Below are 16,867 nucleotides of genomic sequence, written 5' to 3'. Positions count from 1 at the left end.
GTACCACGTACTGTACCTGGTACAATGTAAGAGTTGAATAAAGGTGAGCCTTGAAAGGCAAACATTACAATTTGGCTTGAATGGTAGAAAACAGGGTGAGATGGAAGATTTATTTATTTAGCCACTTATGCAGGGGAAAGACATATAATAAAAACAGAATTGGAAAAGCCCAAACCTGGCAGCAAATGGATTAGAATGGGTGTAGAAGGTGGACATAAGGAGTATAATTGAAAAATTGTCACAATAGTTAACCTGAAAGAATGGTGGTCACCTGAATGAAGTGAAAATGTTTGGGCATGAGGAATACATGGAAGGAACTTCTATGTGATTTAGTAAATGACTTGATTTGGGAAATGAAGGCAAAGAAAAAATTATTCAAAGATGAAAATACGGTTTGCCCTTGAGTGAACAGAACAGTAAAGGCAGAAAAAGTAAAGTTGGGAAGAATAATTTGGAAGCGTTGCTGATGGTTTGTGTTAAGTCTGAGTTGAAGATAAGCTATTTGTTGAACATTCAGTTAGCAAGATCTACTTAGGCATTATAAGCAAGGGGACTAGATTTGGGGGAAATAGAATAGAGAGATCAGGTTGAGATCAGGTTGCAGCTGGGATGGTTCAGACACTGAAGAAGAACATAATAAAGAGAGAGAAGAAAAACTGAGAGGTTTGAACTTCTGGGCAAATTTCATATTGTGTGTGGGGAGGAGTAAGTGTGAAGGGGTGGGGAGAGGCTGTGAGGAAGGAAAGGAAGGAGCCAGGATAGGAGAGTGTGAAAGAAACCACTAGAAGAGTTTGGGAAAGTTGATCAACAATATCAAACGCATCTGAGAGTCAAAGAGAATAGGGATTGGGGTCAACGTTGCTGCATTTATTCACAAAATGATTAACGGATAACTATAAAATAATGCAGAATTTTAAAAATTATTTTAAGGTAGGACAATTTAAAAATACTTTGGTATGACAAACACAGATCTAGTGTTTTCAAATTTCTGATATATTAATCTTTGGAGTCAGGAATAAGAAATTGGGATTCTTGAGAATGCCCCAAGTCACAAGTTATTCTATATTTTTCATAACACTTCACTTATATATTAGTAAATAATAATGAGTGACCATAATCATAAATAATGAATCATTTTTATGCTATAGGGATAGAGGTTTTCTGTAAAAAACATTTAATAATCAATATATGATTTATTAGTATTTTGAACCAATATATTTGTGAGAAGATTATATATTTAAATAATATATAAAAACTAATTCTACCTGATAAGGACATTTAATAATAGAAAGCACTAGAAAAAAAAGGGAAACATTAACATAAATGCTAAAATAAATACATTAAAAACTTCAAGATCAATCTACAAAACTTAATATTTAAAATTTACCATTGTTAAAACAAAAATTTAAAACTTAGAGAACATTAATTGCTTTATCTGATAGTCTTGATCTTTGTTTCATGATTAACCTTACACTTGTAGAAAAATTTCTTTCATTTTGTGTTGATGTTGGTCAAAATGTTAATTGTGAGTCTGAAAGCATGTTCAAGTTGAGTGTTAGTATTTATGTTTTTCCACAGAAACTCATTTTTCTCTTAATGAAAATATTTTGTCTGCCTTGATTTTGGTTTTGACATTGAAATTGAGTTGCTTTTTTAAGTTCAGATTTTTTTCTCATAACAACATATTCTTTCTCTTTGCATTTCTTGGGTTAACACCTTTACAAAAAACTGTAGTCCATTGTGAATACATTGGGCAGTATCTGAATAATGTATTTTTCAGAATCTCCTAGCAAGGTTAACAGCACTGCACAAAATCACAGGTTGAAATTGTCAATTTAAGGACTTATTTGGTTTCCAAAATATGTTATTTCTTGCATTCATTCGAACTAGTAAATCTCTACATTGATCAGTCACTTTTAATTCTTACAGAATTATAATACTTTTACCAATTTCTAGACAAATTTTCCATAAGATTTGGAAAAAATATACAAATTTGAGGGAAAATGATAGGAATTCCCACATGGAAACACAACAGAGACATGCCACTTCTCTGTAACATTTAGGAAGCTTTAAGCTGCAAGTAATAGAAAGGTGAGCTCAAAATGGCCTAAATGACAAGGGGATTAATTATATCACCTAACAAGCAGTCCTAAGCCATCTGGGATTAGTTAATTCAGTCAATAACATCTAGAGCTCAGGTGCTTTCCATCTTCCTACTTTGTCATTCCAGGTATATGGGCTACCTCCCGGTCACAAGATGGATTCAGCTGTTTCAGGTACCACATTCTCACATACTAACATCCAGAGCAGAAAAGGGACAATTTATTTCTTGTCAGTCTTTTTTGTTTGTTTTAATGTCTCCCCCCACACCCCTATGATTTCCCCTCATCCTTCATTGACCAGAAATAGGAAACATGCCCATCCTTAACACAATCACAGCAAGGTTTAGTACAATCTAGTCAAACCTGAGGCATGGAAGAAGAGAAAATAGCTATTGTGCTAGCCAGGGATTCTTGAAGTGTTTGGTCTCATGACCTCTTAAAAATTATTGAAGGTTACAAAGAACTTTTGTGTATGTGGGCAATCGCTTATTGATACTTACTGTATCAGAAATTTAAATTCTGAAAAATGTTAAATAGTTCCTAATTTGTTTAAAATAACAATAATAAAACCATCATTTGTTACTATACTGTGGTAGGCAGAATGATGGCTCCTAATAATGGCCCACATCCTAATCCCTACAACCTGTGAATAAATCTCATGTGATTAAATTAAGGATTTTGAGATTAGTAGATTATCCTGGATTATCTAGATGGGCCCCATGCAATCACAAGGGTAGTTATAAGCGAAAGTAGGAGGCAGTGTCAGAGTGGTATAGCATGAGAAAAACATGTCTGGCTATTATGGACTTTAAAAATTGAAGGGACCATGAGCCAAGGAATATGGGTGGTCTCTAGAAGCTGGAAATGGGAATGGATTCTCCCCTAGGGTCTCCAGAAAGCCTGCAGGTACCTTGCTTTTAGTGTAGTGAGACCCAGTTTGAACTTCTGACCTCCAGAATTATAAGATAATAAATCTGTGTTGTTTTAAGTCCCTAAATGTATGGTAATTTGTTACAGCAGCTGCAGGAAATGAAGATATGCACATATTCTGAAATAAAAAAATGTTTTCTAAAACAACAATAAAAATGAATGAGAAAAATGGCATTTACATTTTGGGTTATCTCTTTAATGCCTGATATAAGATAGATGGATTTTTGTATCTGCTTCTACATACAGTCTGCTGTGATTAAGTCACATTGTCTCTGGAAAACTCTACACTCATGAAAGAATGTGAGCAAGAAAGGCAAATAATTTCTCAATATTATAATAAAAGTGGCCCCCCCCTAAAAGGGTCTTGGGGACCCACAGGGGTGCCTGGCACACACTTTGAGGATCCCTGGGGCAGGAAGTCAAGAATTTTGCACCATCCCCCAAAAGAACAGATAGGGAACACTTTTCCCATATGCCTTAAGTGAACTTGTCTGGCTCTAAGGTAGGTCATCGTCACATAGTGTAATGATTTTAACATTTCTTCCTTAATTCAAATATTTCTAAGTTTATTTTGTGCCTGGCACTGTTTTATGCACAGAGGCTATAAAGCGAACAAGGTGGACCCTTGCTCCAATGGAGCTTGAATTTTAGTTGAAAAAAAATACTAAGCACATAAACAAGGTAACTTCAGATATGGCTAAAGGCTATAAAGAAAACGAGTAAGGGGAGAAAGAGTGAGGGGTATTTTGGCTGGTAGGCAAAGAGCCACTTTAATTAGTCTGAAGAGGACAAGTTACAGCTGACAGGTTACTAATAAGGAACCACTAAAAAATGAGGGAGAATATTTCAGGTAGGGAGAACAGCAGGGGCAAAGAGCAAGGAGCTTGGCAAGGTAAAGGAACAGAAAGAAAACCAGTGTGACTAGTGTAGTCCATGAGGGGAATGAAAACTGGGGGGAAAAGAAGTTGAAAGAGTCAGGCAGGTGTAGATCAGTAAGGTTTTATAGGACACAGAAAGGACTTAGGGTTTTGTCTGAATTGCCCTACAAACTCACTGGAGGAAATAAGAGACTATGGAACTCTCTTATATGCTTTGCTTCCGTAAATTCTTCCACCTTCTCCAAGGGCTGCTCTTCAGCCCAACACATTCCCCATCTATATAATGACTCTCTCCAGAAAGGCGCCGGACCCCAAATAGACACATCTTGCCTCACATAAACTGTGTGTATGCTAACATCAAAAACAGACAGATCTGGAACCAATCAGGGGAATGTAAATTACAGGTTGCTTGATGTGGCATAACTTCTGCCTGTTGGCCAGTGTAGGTGTGCAGCCAGAAATGTACTATGTGAATACAATTGTTTGGCAATTGCTGGTCTGTCACTTGTCCAAGTGGTAAGTGTGTGAATGGATTTGTATGGGTAATGACTCTGAAATTAGCAACTAGTTTTTTTTCATCTCTCTGTGATACAGGAAAACGCATTGGAACTTGGCTCATTTCTGGAGAATTCTTGTGATGATCCTCAGTGGCTCAGAATGTACATTTGGTCATCATTATCCCTTGTGTAATCAGTTTCTACAAACTATAGGATAATGTTACAGTTATGTTTACAGAATAAGAGAACACGCTCCACACCTTAATCAAACCATTTAAAGATAAGCCTTCTTAGATAACATGCATTTATATATGTGGCTAGTCATTAGATATCTACTCTATACTTTGAGTTTTACTATAGTGAGAGAAGTAATCTTCTGACTCCCACTAGAAACCTCCAGCTAAACCATGTGCCTAAAACTCTAAGGTATTTACTGTATAATATTGTCGAAGCGTTCACCAAACAAACCTTTCCACGACAAGATGGTGTAGAGAATTCCCAAAAGCAGAAGTGACTTGAAATCTGCTCTGAAAGGGCCCTACAAACCGGCAGGAATTTGGACCCAATCAGTACACAGAACTGCAGGTGCGGTGACCCCACTGTTAAAAAGTTGGATCCACGTGAATAATAAGCTTAATCACATTTTCAAAACAGCTGTGGCTGCTTGGGCTCCCTAGTCTCTCGTCAGTCACGGCTTCCGAAAATTTTTAATTATTGCGAAAATTTATATTAAACTTAAGACCAGACGGTGCAATCAAAGAAAATAAAACTACATAATTCCAAGGCTGCGTATTTTCAAAGGAATTTGATTCTGACCTCTGAATGCAATTGAGCAGTCTCTTCCTCTACTTCGGGGAAAAGAGAAAGGAAGGAGTGATGATTTTCTCTTTTTAGTAGTAACCGGTAACCAGACCTGTTGTTCTGCCAAGCAAGCGTTCGCCTTCCCCGAACCTGATTGCCAAGTGCTCAGAGGGTGGATGCTCGAAACCTGTGACTCCCTCCCCTGTCAGATAAGAAGAAAGTTTGTTCAGGCTATGATAAATCGGCACAACGCGGAGATGTTTTTGGCACAAAGTGTACTTTAGGAAGATGACGGTGATTAAATTCACCCCCTCCTCCTCATTCTTGCGGCCGGGAGTGTGTTTTGCCCGCATTTAAGAAACGTCCTTCAGCGGCAGGCGTGTGCGCGCTGAGCCTGCAGCCAGCGTTTTTGCATCTCCGGGGCAGGGCGACTCGGGCCGGCTGAGTGTCACCCACAGATGTGACCGGTCTTCCCCCGCGGGCACCCGCGGAGGCGGCAGCGCCGTTCCTCTCTCCCGGCGTCTCCAGCCCTCGGCCCAGACCAGGGGAAGGGGAAGGAAGCCCTCGCCGCAAGCCGGCGTCTGGCCCGGCACGAAACACGCCACCACCAAAAAACTTTTTTCCCCCAGCCGCGCGCAACTTTTGGCCTTTTCGCCTACCACGTTCTCGTCTTGAGTTTCTGGCCCCTGGGCTTTCCTCCGCTTCCCTTGCCTTCCCCAGCGGCGCGCGGGGCAGCGCGGGGGGCACGGAAGGGGAGAGGAGGAGGGGGTGGCGGCGGATCGGGAGGAGGAACTGGTCATAGGGGACCCACACGGGCGAGTGCCCGAAAAGGAAAGCGACGCCGCGGTTTGCTGCAGTCGGAATAAAGTTCGCGCCCTTTCCTCGGCGCTTCGCAGCCTCCCCTCCGGTCTCCCCCACTCGTTTTTGACAGCTGGGCGCTACCGGCCACTTCCACCTCCAAGCACGCACCCCCCCGGGGGGGCGCCAAAGTTGTTTTTCCATCCCCAGAGAGAGCAGGGGGAAAGAAAAAAAAGTAACAGGGCGCGGGAGAAACATACATCCTCCTTCACTAGCCCCCTAGAATCTGAGGACAAACAACCAAACCAACCTACTTTTATTTTGCAAAAGGTAAGCAACATTGTAGTCGCGACAGTTTTGCAGAGAGAAGAGGAGAAACTTGTGCGGCTTGCAAATCCGCCCGAGGTCACCTCGCCCGCCGGTTCCCCCCCTACCCCGCCCCCCAGCGGCCCCCTCCCGGGACAGTCCGTTCCTTTTTGTGTGTGTGTGTGTGTGTGTGTGTGTGTGTGTGCCGAGAAACCGGGGGGAACTCAGCAGGCTCCGACTTGGGGAGCGAAGGCGACCCTGCACGCGGGTGTAAATCAGTCACCTGAGCGCAGAGGGGCCGCGGCGAGGGCGCTCGCGGGCGGGCGGGGAGAGGCGGAGGCGGCGAGAGCGGCTGCCCGGAGGAAATCGGGAGGGGGAGGGAAAGAAAGGCCGAGACAGAAGGAGCGTGAGGCGGCGGAGGGGCTGGTCCAGGCGCGGCCGCTAAGAGGAGACCAAGAGGCGGGGGCTGCACTTGACAACCAGCATGCCGAGATGGTAAGAAGTTTCCACCCTCCTTTCCTTTTTATTCTAGACTTCGGAAGAAAGGAGCCCCGCGCCGGCGCGCCTCGGGGGCCGCCCGGGGGCCGTGTTTTCCTCCAGTCCAGCGGCGGGAGGTGGAGGGGGGCGCTGGGGAGGGCGGGCAGGAAAGGAGAGCCCCAGTTCACCACGGTCCCGCTCCCGAATTCGCCCCTCAACTTGGCCCGAGTGGCGGAGGAGAGCTCCAGGTGGGAGGGCGGGTGTGCGCACGGGCGAGGGGGGCTCGGGAAGGTCGCCCCTCTCGCGGCCAGCGGGGCAAGGTGAGCGGTAAGCGGGCGGGCGGCTCCAGGGAGTTGGGACGGGCCGGGAGGCAGGCGGGGGTTGATGGAGCGCTGGAAGGAGCTCGGGGCGGAGAGGAACGCCGTTTGGACCCACGGTAACTTTAAAAACTTGCCCGCGAGTGCGGGGCCGGCGGCTGGGCGTGGGCGCCTGGGCGCGCTGGTGCGCCGCGCGGGGAGGACACCACCGCCCGGTCCCCGGCACCTCTGATTTTCCCCTCCTCGCCCTCCCATTGGGGAACCCTCCCTTTGTAAATGAAGAAGATGTAGGAAGGGCTCCTGGAGGTTTTCTGAAGAATGTGCAAAACGCAGGGCAGGAAAATCAACCCTAAAGAGATTTTGAGGTGGAGTTCGACAGGAGCCGATTTGTGTTAACTTACACATTGACTGGAGGGTGGCATTTGGGGCCCGGGGAGAGGGCAGGATAAAAAAAAAAAACCCACCTAAACCTGGGTGAAATTCTCTGTAAAGTGAGGCTGAGATTAAAAAAAAAAAAAAAGTTCCAAGTGCAAGTAGTGGAGGAGGTGGGAAGGCGTTGCGAAGCGAGATTCCAGCACAGCCCCTCTACCCGAAGCAGCTTCTCTGCAGCGAGGCAGCTGGCAATTAGCTCGCCGGCTGCTGAGCGCTCTGTCCGCTTTCGGGGAAGTGATTTGTTAGAAATGGGGCTGGACCACTCCCTTACTTTTAGTTTGCTCCCACCCTTTGCTGCTATTGTTACCCCCTCTTGGGGTTCTGATATACTGCGTTCCGCATGTAGATGGACTATGTAAGAAAAAGGGAGATAGTGGGTTGGCATTTTTTTTCTCTCTCTTCCCTTCCTCCTAATGTGACATCTCTTGTTTCAGTGATCAAAGTCACGACTTGGAGTGTAGGGGATGCGACTGTCAAATGCAGGCACCAAAAAAAAAAAAAAAAAAAAAGTGAGCCCAAGACTGAGGTTACAGTAACGCTGACAGAAATTAAAGTGGTTTTGAAAGCAGTGTGCGATTTACGGTGGTTCGCATTTACCCTAGAGTCAAGCTGTTGTAAAACTGATGTACAAAAGACATCATAAAATAATCCTGTGTACCCAGGATTAAAGTGGCAGAAAGTGGCCTGTTTTATTAATTCTTATGTACTTCTTGGACAGTTGCAATGGTTGGAATCTGTATTTAAGTGGAGGCGTCAAAACAGAATATTAAACATATTTGTTTAGCACTTGAGGGTTTTTCTTATAGCCGCATTTTACACAAGAACACTGTAAAAGCCGGTTGTAGGTATTATTTTTCTTCCCTTCCCCCCTCGCCTATATACTATTTGTCTACACATCTATTCCCAAATACTAATCACTTTGAACAGTGGTTAAGCACATTTGTCACCCACGGCTTTGTATTCTGCAGTTTCAGATGTTACTGTGCACGCACATACATTATTTAAGTGGTGGAATTTATTCCTGTGTAGTGTGTCTGATTTGAGGACGTACTCAAGAGTAGTGAGACCCTGTGCAAGTTAATAGAACTTGCTTGATTGACCCTTTGGAGTCACCAAAAAATCCCTTGTGAACTTTCATAGGGTATCCGTGTTCTGTGTTATATTTATAGCTGCTTTATTTAAACTCTTCAGCCTTAAAGAAGTTCTTAGTTGGAGCTGCTCTTTCTGTTCCTGGAGAGTAGTAAAATCCAGATTGCTAATCACTTTACCAAAGTACAGGAGTGTCTTCACCTGAGGGAAGTAATACTGAGCCTGAACGTGAACTCGGTTTGAGTATCGTGTGAGAAAAGTCTCAAACTGTCCTTGAGAATATTAAGTTCGTTGTTGTTTGCATGTAAGGCTTTGAAAAAGAACCAACCTCGCGTGATTTTAAAAAATAAATAGGAAGAAAATATTAATAGCAGTCGTACCTTCCCAATCAATACCTGACGTTTTTCTTCCCCCTGAAATGTAAGATATCTGTCAGGCAGGGATATGTGATTACAAAAAGCAGCAGACAAAAGCAGAGCTGACTATTGCTATATTAAAATGTAAGTGTTACAGTTTGAATTTTCAAGTGAGAGTTTTTGAGTTCAGTGCTTTACATAACATTTTGTCCTAATCTTGCTTGCTGTCAGGGATGTTTCATGGTTGTGCAATTGCTGCAGTCAAGAATGCCAATTTGCATTCCAGGAGTGTCATTTGATTACTTTTATCTGCACAGCTCCAAGACCGGCCCAGACCTCTCGTTTCATCTTGCCATGTCACGAGTCAATGCTGTGTCGTCTTTTCAAAAATCTGCCTGATTTAGACAAGAAAGAAAAGTACTTTCATGTTGCAGCCGCAGTCCCCTGCTAACTTGTCAGCAGCAGGATATGATTCACTTGAGCCCAGAAGAATGGAACAGAGAGGCGGGTTAGGCAGTTCAATAAAGCCCACGGACAGGTAGTGTGTGACATCCCCAGAGAGCCACAGTTAATGAAGAACAGGTCTGCTTAGTTCTCCACACGCTGACCTGGTGCTGTCCCCACAGTTTTCTCATTTGATCTTTCCCAGCAAATTGATCTTTTCTTGTATTTTTTTGCCTTCCAAGTTAGTCCTTGTGGGACCGAAATTAGCAGAGCAACTTAAGTTGGATAATACAGCTGTTCAGAAAAGAAGAAATTGGACACTGGCTCAAAAAGGGGCGGGGGGGTGGGGGGAGCTTTCCTTTTTGTAGTTGTTCCTGGGAATATTTCTTATATTAAGGGAGCCCCCAATAGGTGATGACTTGAAGGTAGTGGTTCCCTTTATTTTTAATTTTAGAGTTAAGGTTCCACACAATTTTAAATGTTCCTTGAGTATTTGAAAGGTGGTCCTAATGAGTAGTAGGAGTTCGATTTAGCATTTTTTCATTTTCACTTGTTTGAAATGATTTGCCAGTTGACTGTCTTTTATGGCTATTGTAAGGTAGACTAAATATCAATGGCATACTTGGACTGTATTATTTATAGTCTTCTGAATAACGACAATCCCAAAATATCCAGGGCTGAATAGCAGAAAAGATTAAATAATAAAAGTTATTAACAGTGTTGTGTATAAATATTATGGTACATGGACATGTTTTCTACAAATTACCATCAGCCTCTTTTATATAAAAGCCACAGATACACTGTTAATAAAATGTTTTTTAAAAATTTCAAGATCCTGAATTTATATGTAGGTTTTTAGAACTGAGACCAGATTACAAGTAACAACTTCTGTAGATAGATGCTCATGCATGTCCTTATGTTTTGATTAAATTTAGTTTTAGCAAGTGTGTAAATCTAAGTTGGGAGTATATATGTAGTTTAAACAGGTTAAAGTTTCACTATAGAATTTTGTATCTAAAGCTTAGGTTGGAAGCAGTTAATAGATTCTTAACTCATTGCGGACTTGAGCAGTGCTTTCTGAATTCCTCTGCAGCTGGTCTCATTTACCATCTACATCCTTACAAGAAACAGTTGAAAAACATTTCTGTGGAAGGGAGGCAGCCTCCTCAAATCTTTCCTGTTGGATGGGAATTACATAGGATCATTGGATCATTGGTTAGTAAACTCCTCTCTGAAGAGCTAGAGGGAGCCTCATGATTTTATTAGATATACTTAAGGTTTTTTTTTTTTTTTTAAAGTCACTCTAGCAATCAGAATGTTGCAGAAAAAGAGGAGATAATGAGTACTGGCTTAGTGTTTAGGCTTGGAGGTACTATTGTAGTTTTTTTTTTTTTTTAGCTGTGATAGAAGCAGCAGAACTTTCTCCAAGAACAGTCAGACAGTCAGCTAAGATTTCTAGGGTTCTACCTTTCAGATGATCTGAGGATCAAGCAAAATGCACCCCGATACATTTTAAATCTGTTTTGGTTTGCTAAGTACTGTTTGTAGCTTTGTCAGCTGATGGAGGTCTGTTAAAGAGGCCAACTTTCAAAGTTCTGTTAAAAGGAACTTCCTACCAAATCACTGAGGAGGGGGTACCTTCTTTCTGTTCACTCAGGACAACCTCCTTTCTTTTTGACGTAGTTATATGCATAACTGCCGTACTCTGGAGAGAAAACTCCTTTCAGATAAATACTTCATGATATAAGCATAAATAGTAAACCATTTATAACGCCAGTGTATTAGGGATCAATAAATTAGTTAAATTTAAAGAAATAGAACTTAAGTGTTATTAAATTCAATATTTGTTTAATTTCACATTTGTTTATCACTAAAATTTGTGATGTTTACTTTAAATGGTCATTGATCATAATTGTGCTTTAATATTTATATGCTAGTTTTTAATAGCATTACTTTGGACAAACTTATTTACCATTTAAGTAAATAATATAATCGGTGAGATAAACTACCCAGATTGGTCTTTTTTTAATCTTCTGCACAGTAGCTCTCATTATGTTGCTAGCCAATAAAAGTCTTTATTTGTTGCTTATTAGAACCCTCAGTACAAGCAAGAGTTCAGCTATAATTTAATTTGGCTGTTCAAAGAGGCTCCCTTGTTTTAAAGCATGTTCTCAGTATGATTTTACCATTTATTGTGAAACTATATTCTAACTTGTGCTTATGCATAGGAACAGTTTTACAGATATATCTTTTTTTAATGTTTGGCCATAGCAGAGTCATACATTTTTTTCCTTTAAAAAAATCTGTATCTGACAATGTCAGTTTTTTTTTCCTTTTGCTTTATTTTTCCCTTGACATTCTGGAGCACTTTTTTCTTGGTGATTTGAATAGCCTTGTTATAATAATTTAAAATCAGTTCCCCAAGGAATATAACCTTCCCTTAAGGTATAGTGAGTGGGGTACTGAAAAAAAGTTAATTCCATAATTAAGAATTCTAGTCGAGGACGTTTCACTGTTGCAGTCACTTGAAATTACAAAAAAGTTTGCCTTGTACTTTACACATTGCTAGGGTGATAAATTCAGTTTCCTTACAGAAAGCTGCTGGGAAGTTTTGCAGTGAGTGGAAGATGGCTTGAGAGTTTTGGTGGTAGTATTCGTAAAAAATCACTGAAGACTAGACCTTGGCTATAGAATTCTAAGATGAGCATTCAGGAATTCTTCCTCAAGGAAGGCAGAATGTGGTGCTGCCAAATGAGTCACTGCATGTATATCTTACCAGTGGGAATCGCATCAAGCCACCCCTCTAGATACAGTATTTAATAGTTGTCAAAATGTACAGTATTGTCTTGGAACTTGTGGTTCATGAGTTCATAGTCTCTGCTTTTTTGTGTTCAGTACAAAGATGTAAGAACCCACACAAAACATTTTTCTCTTATTATGACCTTACATTTGCCAAAGTGCCCCATGCTGAAATTCCTTTTCAGTGTCTTTTTTTTTTTTTTTTTTTAGTCCAAAGCCAGACGTGTACCCAGACACAAAAGCCTCTGTGTATAGCAAGCTGTTTTAAATATTGTGACTCGACGATGTGCTGTCCTTTCTCTGCTTGAGCCAAGGATCTCTGCTCAGTGTCTGGATTACCAAGCTCCTTCTTTATTGTACCTCTTGTCAACCATTCCTATTCATTTAACCTTTCATTAGTGTCTGTGCAGCTTCACTGTCTGGAAAGGCAAGGAAAAACCGAAAGGCCCCACTGTCACAGTTATTAGATTTCTCGGTTACATCCCAGCAACCATAGAGAAGTGAGAGTCGACACTATTGTCGTGCATGCTGCTGTCCTGGGGTGCAGCCCTTCTGTGCACGTCAAGGACATGTGCCACATGTTGATATGCATCCTGGGGATAAATGCACAACACGGGGGATAGGCCGACGATGGCAGTAATGAGCTCTGTAGGAGTTATTGCAGAGACCAACAGTTTGTGAAGGAATTTTGCTTAACAGGCCAAGGAGATAGACAGAGTTGAGGGCTGCCAAGATTTGCCTGTGCGGAGCTTAAGTCAGTCGCATTGTTTTCAGCTAAACTTCATTTGAGGGGAGAAGTGAATGAGTTGGACAGCAAGGAAGAGTCTTATTTTCATTTTTTAATCTTTCAGAGGACCCAAGTGATGTTTCTGGTGACTGTTCAGTGTATTATAGCTATTTTTTATACTGACTGAATCATCTATGTAAATGGATCTATTAGCAGTTGGTTAATTCTTCCATATCTAGAAAAGAATTTACGAGATATTTCATAGATGTCATATATGTAGTTTAAAATCCATGTACAATAATGTAGCCTATTTATTTTCCTATGTTACTATTTTCCCCTTTTGATTTCCCTCCAGCATCTTTGGTATTATCCCTTGATTCCTTAAAAATGCATTTGCCTTGTTGCCTCAGTGTAAAGGAAGAAAAAGATGATCATTGGATTATTTGCAAATCATAATAAAGACCAATATTTGCAGACTTTGATTACTCAGATTACTTAAGAATTCTCAACACATTTGAATAGAAAATGGTAAATTATGATACCTGCATCTCACTTTACCCTCAAGTTCATTTATTTTTTTAAATTAGGAAAATCTTTGTTGCTAGGGGTGACTAGAATATTTTTGTCTTTCTAATTTAAATAATTTTTGTCAGTTTACCAAACTCTTTGGGGGCTCCCCAGTAGCTTTGCAAATATATGAATGATTTATTACTGAATCCTTATAAAGTGATTTTTAAGTTTTACTTGACCTTACCTTTTTTAGCCAAGGCTAACTTTTTCACAGTTGTATTTGAAACTTTCTCTGCTAAGCTTTTCATGGCGTCTTGTGGGCCAGGTTATCTTTGTTTCAGGGAGGAGAGATGAGCTATTTCCACATTCCTTTCTTCAGGTGGGATGATCCTCTGCAGGGAAATACATATTCATTCAGTAATTGACAGCTAAGTGCCCAGCCAGCCCAGGGCCATGTCCCAGTCTATTGACCATTGGGTGGAAGTTCTGTGCAGATAGTAAGATGAATGTACTTTGATCATCTCAGGTGACCTGGTGGCCTTCCCACGGACAAGGCAGGGGTGTGTTAGTTAACATTGCCCCTTCTAATATTCCTGTTCCCATTCATTATGGTTTGTGTTGGGAGAAGTAGAAGAGGAAGGAGGGACATTTGAGGCTGTAATTTTACCTTCCCCCCAGAAAGCCATGCGGTAGTTAAAGAAAAGGAATGCATGTCAGGAGCTACTCTCTAAAGGAATCCTGCACCTATTCATGCAGTCAGTATCTCAGCTGGTTGCACCACTGTCCACTCCAGAGTGAGAACAGCCCGGGGACTGGGTTTAGAGGCAGTTCCCATTCTAGTCTTCCTAGGTCTGAGAGCCTCCATTTCATCCCTGGTAAAACAAGTGAGTTTTGTAATTTCTATATTTCTTTCCATTGGGAGCACTTTATATTTTATGTGATAGGACTATATAATCAGAGCTGTTTACCATTTTAATAGCTATATTGAGATATAATTCACATACTGTACAATTCATATGCTTAAAAAGTACAATTAATAACATTCCATTGTATGGCTATAACACATTTTATTTATTCATTCATCCAATGATTGACATTTGAGTAGTGTTCACTTTTTTGTTATTACGAGTAATGCTGCCGTGAACATTTGTATGCATGTGTTCTGTTTTCATTTTTGTTAGGGATATACCTAGGGGTGGAATTGCTGAGTCATGTGGCAACTCTATCTTTCACCTTTTTTTTTTCTTTTAAATGTTATTTATTTTTGGCCGCGTTGGGTCTGTTGTGGTGCGCGGGCTTCTCATTGCGGTGGCTTCTCTTGTTGTGGAGCACAGGCTCTAGGCACACGAGCTTCAGTAGTTGCAGCACATGGGCTCAGTAGATGTGGCGCATGGGCTTAGTTGCTCCGTGGCATGTGGGATCTTCCCGGACCAGGGCTCGAACCCCTGTCCCCTGCATTGGCAGGCTGATTCTTAACCACTGCGCCACCAGGGAAGTCCCTACCTTTCACCTTTTGAGGAACTGCCAAATCATTTTCCAAAGCAGCTGCACATTTTACATTCCCACTAACAGTGTATAAGTTTCCTAATCTCTCCACATCCTCTCCGAACTTGTTTCTGTCTTTTAACAATCCTAGTGGGTGTAAAGTGATTTTGATTTGAATTTCCCTGATGATTAGTGATGTTGAGCATCATTTCATATGCTTGTTGGCCATTTGTATATCTTCTCTGTTTAGCAGAAATGTCTGTTAAATCCTTTACCCTTTTTTCATTTAGATTGTCTTTTTATTGTTGAGTTGTAAGCTCTTTATGTATTTTGGACACAAGTCTTTATTAGATACAAGATTTGTAAGTATTTTCTCCCATTCTGTGGGTTGTCTTATTTTTTTGATTGTGTCCTTTGAAGCACAGAAGCTTTAAATTTTGACAAAATCCAATTTATTTTTTCTTTTGTTGTTTGTACTTTTGGTGTGCTAAGCAATCATTGTCTAACCCAAGCTCATGAAAATTTACTCTAAGAGCCTTATAGTTTGAACTCCTACGTTTAAGTTCTTGATTCATTTGGGCTAACTTCTGTGTATAATATGAAGTAGGGGTCCAACTTCATTCTTTTGAATGAGGACATCCAGTTGTTCCCAGCATCATTGGTTAACAGTTCTTTCCCCCTTTGAATTATCATAGTACCTGTTGGGAAAATCATTTGACCATAGATGTAAGGGTTTTTTTCCCCTGAACTCTCCACTTGGTTCCATTGATCTATATGTCTATCCCTGTGCAAGTACCACATTACTGTAGCTTTGCATTGTTTGCAACTGAGAAGTGTGTGTCTTCCAACTTTGTTCCTCTTTTTCAAGATTATTTTAGCTGTTCTTGGTTCTTTTGCAGTTTATTTTTATTATGATAAAAATATCACATAAAACTTAATAACTTAATCATTTTAAATATACAGTATAGTAGTGTTAGCTGCATCTTGCTGTGCAACAGATTGTTAGAACTTCATCTTGCAGAATGGAAACTTACATCTATGCCTATTGAACAACAACTCTCCTTTTCCCCTCCCCATAGATGCTGGCAACAACCATTCCACTTTCTAAGAATTTGACTACTTTAAATACGTCATATAAATGGAATCATGTGGTATATATCCTTCTGTGACTGGCTTATTTCACTTAGCATAATGTCCTCGAGGTTAATCCACGTTGTAGCACATGACAGGATTTCCTTTTTTTTAAAGGCTGAATAATATTTCATTGTATGTATATACCATATTTTCTTTTTTTTCTTTTTTTTTTTTTTTTTTGTGGTATGCGGGCCTCACTCTGTTGTGGCCTCTCCCGTTGCGGAGCACAGGCTCCGGACGCGCAGGCTCAGCGGCCATGGCTCACGGGCCCAGCCGCTCCGCGGCATGTGGGATCCTCCCAGACCAGGGTGCGAACCCGGTTCCCCTGCATCGGCAGGCGGACGCGCAACCACTGCGCCACCAGGGAAACCCCCATACCATATTTTCTTTACCCATTCATTCTTAGATGGACATTTAGATTGAGTCCACTTCTTGGCAATTGTGAATGATGCTTCAGTGAACATGGGTGTGCAAATAACTCTGCAAGATTCTGCTTTCAATTCTTTTGGATATATATCCAGAAATGGAGTTGCTGGATTATATAGTAGTTCTATTTTTAATTTTTTGAGGAACCTCCTGTTTTCTGTGGCTGCTGCCCCATTTTACATTCCTACCAACAATGCATAAGGGTTTCAATTTCTCCACGTCCTTGTCAATGCTTGTTACTTTATGTTCTTTTGATTTTGTTTTGTTTTGTTTTAAATAGTGACCTTACTAACACATGAGAGGTTATATCTCATTGTTTTGATTTGAAGTTCCCGATGATTAATGATGTTGAGCATCAT

General features: G+C 41.1%; 1 protein-coding gene across 6 annotated transcripts in view; it reads left to right on the top strand.

Annotated features, from left to right (window-relative positions):
• Positions 1-6,074: 6,074 nt before the first annotated feature.
• Positions 6,075-16,867, top strand: part of BNC2 (basonuclin zinc finger protein 2) — a 417,670-nt gene continuing 406,877 nt past the window's right edge. For 5 of the 6 annotated variants that reach the window (XM_007111986.4, XM_007111990.4, XM_055087218.1 and 2 more), the window contains exon 1: positions 6,730-6,807. In XM_007111986.4, the coding sequence (XP_007112048.2) occupies positions 6,805-6,807 (3 nt within the window). In that variant the 5' untranslated portion in view covers positions 6,730-6,804. Of the gene's footprint in view, positions 6,337-6,729; positions 6,808-16,867 lie in introns of those variants that run through there. The other variant, XM_007111985.4, reaches the window with a different exon arrangement.

This window comes from Physeter macrocephalus, chromosome 9, assembly GCF_002837175.3.
Source record: "Physeter macrocephalus isolate SW-GA chromosome 9, ASM283717v5, whole genome shotgun sequence".
Classification (NCBI taxonomy): Eukaryota; Metazoa; Chordata; class Mammalia; order Artiodactyla; family Physeteridae; genus Physeter; species Physeter macrocephalus.
The sequence above is the reverse complement of the archived record's forward strand: the minus strand, read 5'-3'. Positions and strand labels throughout refer to the sequence as shown.